The sequence below is a fragment of the Helianthus annuus genome, chromosome 14 (assembly GCF_002127325.2).
Source record: "Helianthus annuus cultivar XRQ/B chromosome 14, HanXRQr2.0-SUNRISE, whole genome shotgun sequence".
In the NCBI taxonomy this organism is placed as follows: Eukaryota; Viridiplantae; Streptophyta; class Magnoliopsida; order Asterales; family Asteraceae; genus Helianthus; species Helianthus annuus.
Genome location: NC_035446.2, coordinates 148705630 through 148711823, shown reverse-complemented (window position 1 = coordinate 148711823; position 6194 = coordinate 148705630). Strand labels below are relative to the sequence as shown.

At 35.4% G+C, this 6194-nt stretch overlaps 1 protein-coding gene across 1 annotated transcript; it reads left to right on the top strand.

Annotated features, from left to right (window-relative positions):
* Positions 1-4939: 4939 nt before the first annotated feature.
* LOC110904298 lies at positions 4940-5710 on the top strand. The gene has a single exon (XM_022150141.2). It carries the CDS (start codon positions 5026-5028, stop codon positions 5518-5520), a length of 495 nt encoding a protein of 164 aa, XP_022005833.1. The 5' UTR covers positions 4940-5025; the 3' UTR covers positions 5521-5710.
* Positions 5711-6194: the final 484 nt, after the last annotated feature.

Genomic DNA, 6194 nt, shown 5'->3' with positions numbered 1-6194 from the left:
ATAGATGTGACGCGACGGGCCAGTCAAACGGGAAAAAATATACGAAAAATGTTGAATCCCACACGCACGTTGCGGTTCGTTAACTCACAGAATTTAGAACGAAACGAAAAAATTGGGAAAGATGAAAAGTATGGTGGACCAAAATTGAAAATAAAAAAGAGTTAAGATTAAATTGCAAAAAATGAAAAAACTTTGGGTTAAAAGTAAAAAAAAAACCAAATGGTCTAAATTGCAAAATTGAATTTATTTATTAATTTTAGATAAAAATAAGGATAAAAATAAGTGATATTTATATATTGGTTATTAATTAATATTAATATTAAAAAAATTATTAAAAAATATAAATAAAATTTATGAAGTTGAAAGAGAGAATGCCACGTGGCATTATTTGTAGTCTTTTATTATAAGTTAGATATTACATTAGTTTAAATTTTGATTATACATTGTATATAACCCTGACCTACATGGAATCATATTAAGATACATGCTAGTTTGCCTTTTTTATTAATACATCCGCCGTTTAAAAACAAAATATATTTGTTTGTAATAATTAGGATTTTATTTTATTATATAATAAGTTGTGGCCCATTTTTGAAGCAGAGGCCAACTGTCACAAGCAAAGCCCCAATGTGTTCACTTCACGTGCCCCACGCAACGGAACCCATCTTACACATCCACCTGGCACAACAACTGAGTGGACACGCGTCTTACAAACCAAAATGGGACCACATTGTCCCATGCACTCAACCCATATTATCCCCCACACGCACCCTCGAGTCGCGACAAACCTCTTAACCTGTTATCCCTATTTTAACCTTATCCGCAATTTCAAAATTTGCTTGCAATGCGTGTCATGGTGAACCAACCTACGGGTAATTTGGATAGGTTAAGGTAACAAACACTTGACATAAAAATATTACACCACATAATATTAACCAGATTCTTTAATGACACGGAATATGCTATTGGGATTCCTGTTAGTTGAGTGACGAGAATTTGGGGGTTATTGAATCGATTTGTTATGATAGCAAAACTCGCTAAAGTATCTGAATTAAAATGTTTAAAAATAAGGTTATGATATGTCTAAAAGTATATCAATACATGTTTTACATCAATTGAAAGCTATGAAAATAAATGTTAGTACTGGTTCTAATAAGCTGATAATGATACTGATATTGTCCGATTGGAATTGGTTTCTTTCATAATAGTACTGGCACGGTAAAGACAATAGTATAGCTTATGATACAAAAAAAAAAAAAAAACTATATTTCGAACACAGCCCCATTTTAAACAAAATTTGTACTAAAACGTCGAGAAAAAAAAAGGAAATACGTTCAGTTTTTTTAACTAACGAACGCAAGTTTTAAGGGGAAACCAAATTATCATTAAGTTAAAGATGTATATTATATATAGCATACGAATGCAAATGAAAACTGAAAAAAAAAATATTACTTTTCAAATTGTTCAGACAAATTTTATGCCGGAATGTCAAGAAAAAAGTTTAACACAACCTTGTATTAAGTATTTTTTTTAAGTTAATGAACGATAGTTACTAAGAAATGAATAAAATTAGTTAAAAAAAACTAAAACTAAATATATTTAAAACTTAAAAGGAAAAAGAAAAAAAAGCTTATTTCAAAGAATTGTACTTAGATCACCCGTAGTGGGGCGTGATTTAAAAAAAAATTTGCAAAAAAACGCCCGGAAACGCCCCCACCTCCATTACGGCCGGCGTCTTCCGGCGTTATCTTTGAACAAATTTGTTGCTGGCATTTTATTTAAAACGCTTCAAGGGTGTTTGACTGGCCAATCAATTGAGGACATGTGGGTTTAGAGAGAGAGATGGAATGTGGAGTTTGATTTGGTCGGATTTTTGGCTGGATTTTATGGGTTTGCAGGTCGCAGGCATAGGCACGATGAAGAAGAAGGGTTTGTTTTAAAACTTTGATATTGACACTTAGGCCCCTATAGTTTTAAACTTTATTATTTTCTGTTTTGACACATTAGGCCTTAAAGTAATTTTTTAGTATTGTATTTTTTTAATTTTCTGTATTTTTATTTTCTGTTTTTTATTTTCTGTTTTTAATTTTTTAGTATTGTATTTTTTTATGTTTTAAATTAAAAAAAATAATTGAGAAATGATTGCATGGACGTTATTGGAATAATGCCCCACTACACCACTTTATGCTATAATGCCCCATGCTGTCTGAGATGACACATGTCGCAAAACGCCCCATGGTAGGGGCATTATATTGATTTACCACTACACATGGTCTTACCACATGATTTAAAGGCTTATGCTTTATTATTTTCTTTAGTTCATTTTAGCATTAAGTAACTTTTAATTAAAAAACAACAATAGCCAAAAGCTAGATACAATGTATACAACTGATAACCACCAAAACTGGATGTTTAAAAATTAAAATTACACAAAAAAAAAAAAAAAATATCGAGTACATGTTACACTTTATGGATATTGATATCATCACATCCTCTTATCTACACACCCGGGTTTTGTCTTTACCACTAGTCTAAAGCCTTAGTGGCAAACTTACACCAATTAACCCACTCAAAGACTATCAAATTAGACCTGTTTTTCATTCACACAATGCAATAGTTTGGATCTCTTCAATCAGCCTTGCCATCAAAATGCCTCTCATTAGTCATTATACCCCGTAGTAGGGCGTTTTTCTTTTTTTTTTTAATACAAAAAAAAAAAACGCCAAAACACGCCCCTTGCCCATTACATACGGGCGTTTTTGAGCGTTTTTTTTTTTTTTTTTTGAAAAAAATTACCTTCGCGTTTTTTAAACAAAGCTGAATTTTGTATTGGCCGCGAGAGATGACCGTTGCCAAACGGTCATTTGTTTAATATTTTTTTTATTCCAATATTAACCTACTATATATATTTACCCACTTTTCCATATTTTTTATAAAAAAACTCAAACATTCTCAAACTTTCTCTCCTACTTCTTCTATATTTTATACAAACATGCATCCATTCCGACCCCCATTTGGTGTCCCCTCAAGACCCATGAACCCGAACACAACCCAACCGCAACACCCGTTTAACCTTCAAGACATGGACCCGAGCATGTTAACGTACGCGGCTTACTTGAGTGGCGCTACTCCATTCGTGCAACCCACTTTTGGCTTTGGTCAAGCCGGCGGGTCGCAACCATCACAACTACAAGCCGAACCCGATGTCGATGTCGTGCCGGAGACGCAACCCGAACCGGTGCCAGAGAAATCGAAACGCGGCAGAAGGTCGCATAAGAAGAAGGAAGCGAACGAACCTCGACGTAAAGATACTTACCTTAATTGGACGAAGGAGGAAGAATACACGTTGGCTCGGTCGTGGCTCGAGGTTTCGGAGGACCTCGAAATTGGTAACTTTTATATTTTTTTACTTATTTTTTACTTTTATTTTTTAACATACCACTTATATTTTACTTTTATTTTTTCAATTTGTAGCAAACTTTCAAACGGGCCCCGTTTTTGGGGATAAAGTTCGTGCACTCTTTTGGGATACGTGGGGTAAAGGCGAGCATCGGGACAAAGATTCCATTTCTAGCAAATGGACCGACATCAACAACAAGTGTCACTCATTCCAAGAAGTGTACCAACGTAACTACGATAATCGCCCGAGCGGAGAAGGTGACGTCGGGGTTTTAACGAAGTCTTTGGAAGAGTACGAGAAAACGAAATGCTCTTTCCCGTACTATAAGTGTTGGGATCTACTACGAAAAAGTCCAAAGTGGGCGGTAGTAGGTACCATGACGTCTAGTAGTAGACGTCGAGCTAAATGGTCAAAAACATCATCCTCCGTTGACCCTGAAACACCGACATCAGATGCCCGCAATGTCGATCTAAATGAGGTGGTGGACGTTGACGAGGAACTTGAAGAAGAGTTGACCCGACCGCCCGGTAGAAGAAAGGATAAGCGAACCGGGAAAAAACGGTGGAGTCGTCTTCTGATCTCGAGTTGACAGAAGATTTCGAGGAGATGAACCGTCGTCTCCAAGACATTTGCGACCTCGGCCACCAACGTTGTGAGATTATGAAAGAATGAGTGGCCGAAACCAAAAAGTTTAACGAGATGCAAGAGGCGAGACAAATGGAAAAGGACATTGAGTTTTTGTCCAAACCGATCGACCATCTCCAAGGCGACGCGTTGATCCTTGCGCAAATGCATCGCCAAAAAATTCGGGAAAAATATGGACTCTAGATCATCATCCTTTTTTTTAACTTTATTTTTTTTTTCGGTTTTTTTATATTCTGTTTTTTTTTTCATTTTTTATTTCAAGTAGTGTAATTTTTTTTAAATTAATGAAGAATTTTATGTTTTAAATTTTAAAAAAATAATTGTGAAATGATTGCATGGTCGTTATTGGCCATTATTCTCACTACGGCACTTTTGCAATAACCCCCAATAATGCCTCCATACTGACTGGACTACCACATGACAGAAAACACTCCATGGTGAAGACATTATTGATAAAACCACTACACATGGTCTTACAAACATTTCAGTACACCAATATGACAATAAATAAGACATTAAATCATTCATGTCATTACGAACATTTCAGACTTTTATACACCATGACAAGAAAATAACATATTGAACCATTCGTTATTTTTTTTCTAAACCATTTCACCTTATCCTTTTACTAAAAAAAATAAACCAAAACTCATTTACCAGAACATTACATAGAAGATAAGACGAACTTATCAGCACCACATTTAATATCATCTTGCGTACAAATAATATCTTGTAATTGTCATAGAAATTACCTCCTAAATTAAAAACCGCGTTTTATTATTATCAACACTTTTATTTTATTTATTATTTTTTTTAAAGTAAGTTTAAAGAGAGAGAGAGAGAGAAAGAGACCTTATCCATTCAAACCCTTATAAAAACAGAGTAACAAATCATTTCTTTTCCTCAACAATAACACAACATACCGGAGACATTTTAGCCATACCGATTTCTTCCATCTTTCAAACCACCATTTTCAACCGATGGCAGCATCAAATCGCCACTTCGTCACACCACAATACCGCTTCATCTCCGGCGAACTAAACAATTCCGTCACATCTGATCCAATGTTCGAATTCGAACTCAACGAATCAGACGTCTGGAACAACAACGTCTCCATCTCACCCGAGTTACGTAAACCGGTGCCGTCTCCACGGATCTCAAAGAGATCTTCGTCTGTTGCTGTAAACCGGAAACCGGTCGGAGGAACTCCGGCGTCGGTGCCGGTGAGTGTGCCGGACTGGTCGAAGATACTGAAAGAGGATTATACGGAGAATCGGAGGAGAGATAGTGACGATGATGATTTGGATGATGATTATAACTCCGGTGAAGAGTGGATTCCGCCTCATGAGTTTTTAGCGAGGACGAGAATGGCGTCGTTTTCGGTTCATGAAGGGATTGGGAGGACGTTGAAAGGGAGAGATTTAAGCAGAGTTAGGAATGCGATCTGGAAGAAAACCGGATTCGAAGAAGATTGACATATTAGGATTCTTGAGTTATTTGCATTTTTATTTTTCTACGGATTAATTAGTGAATTAGTGGTATTATATTTGTATGCCCTGATTTGGTGATCCTTTAATTATTTGGATCGTTGGAGGCGAATTGGTACTAGTATGATAATGTAAATTCTGGATTTTGAAATGAATTGGAAATTGATTTTGATGGATTGTTTGTTGTTTCCACTTTTTTTTTTTTTGGATAGGCAATGATGGGATTAAAAAAATATGGTAATCGGATCCTGATTCCTGATCAAGTTATATTTTTTAAAACGGCTAATTAACACATCTACTAGAACACATTTCCAAACACGTCTTTGTGGCACTAGGCTAGAACAAATTATGATGAGTGTTAATATCATGAAAGTAACAACTTCAACCTCATGGTCCACACTAATTGGTAATTTTGGTGTTTTTCCTACTTCAAGGAACACATTTTCGAACAAGTCTTTGTGGCACTAAGCTACAACAAATCATGCTGAGTGTGTTATGTTATGAAAGTTACGAAAGTAACAACTTGAACCACATAGTCCACACTATTTGGGGTTTTGTTGTGATGTGAAGATTATATATATCTAACGTTTTGAGTTTTATGGTAAAGGATGCTGATAAATTTTGAATTTAAACTAATAAAGTGACTAGATACATTAAATAGC

Excerpts from the sequence above, each read along its gene's own strand:
- LOC110904298 (XM_022150141.2), top strand. The coding sequence starts at position 5,026 with ATGGCAGCATCAAATCGCCACTTCGTCACACCACAATACCGCTTCATC.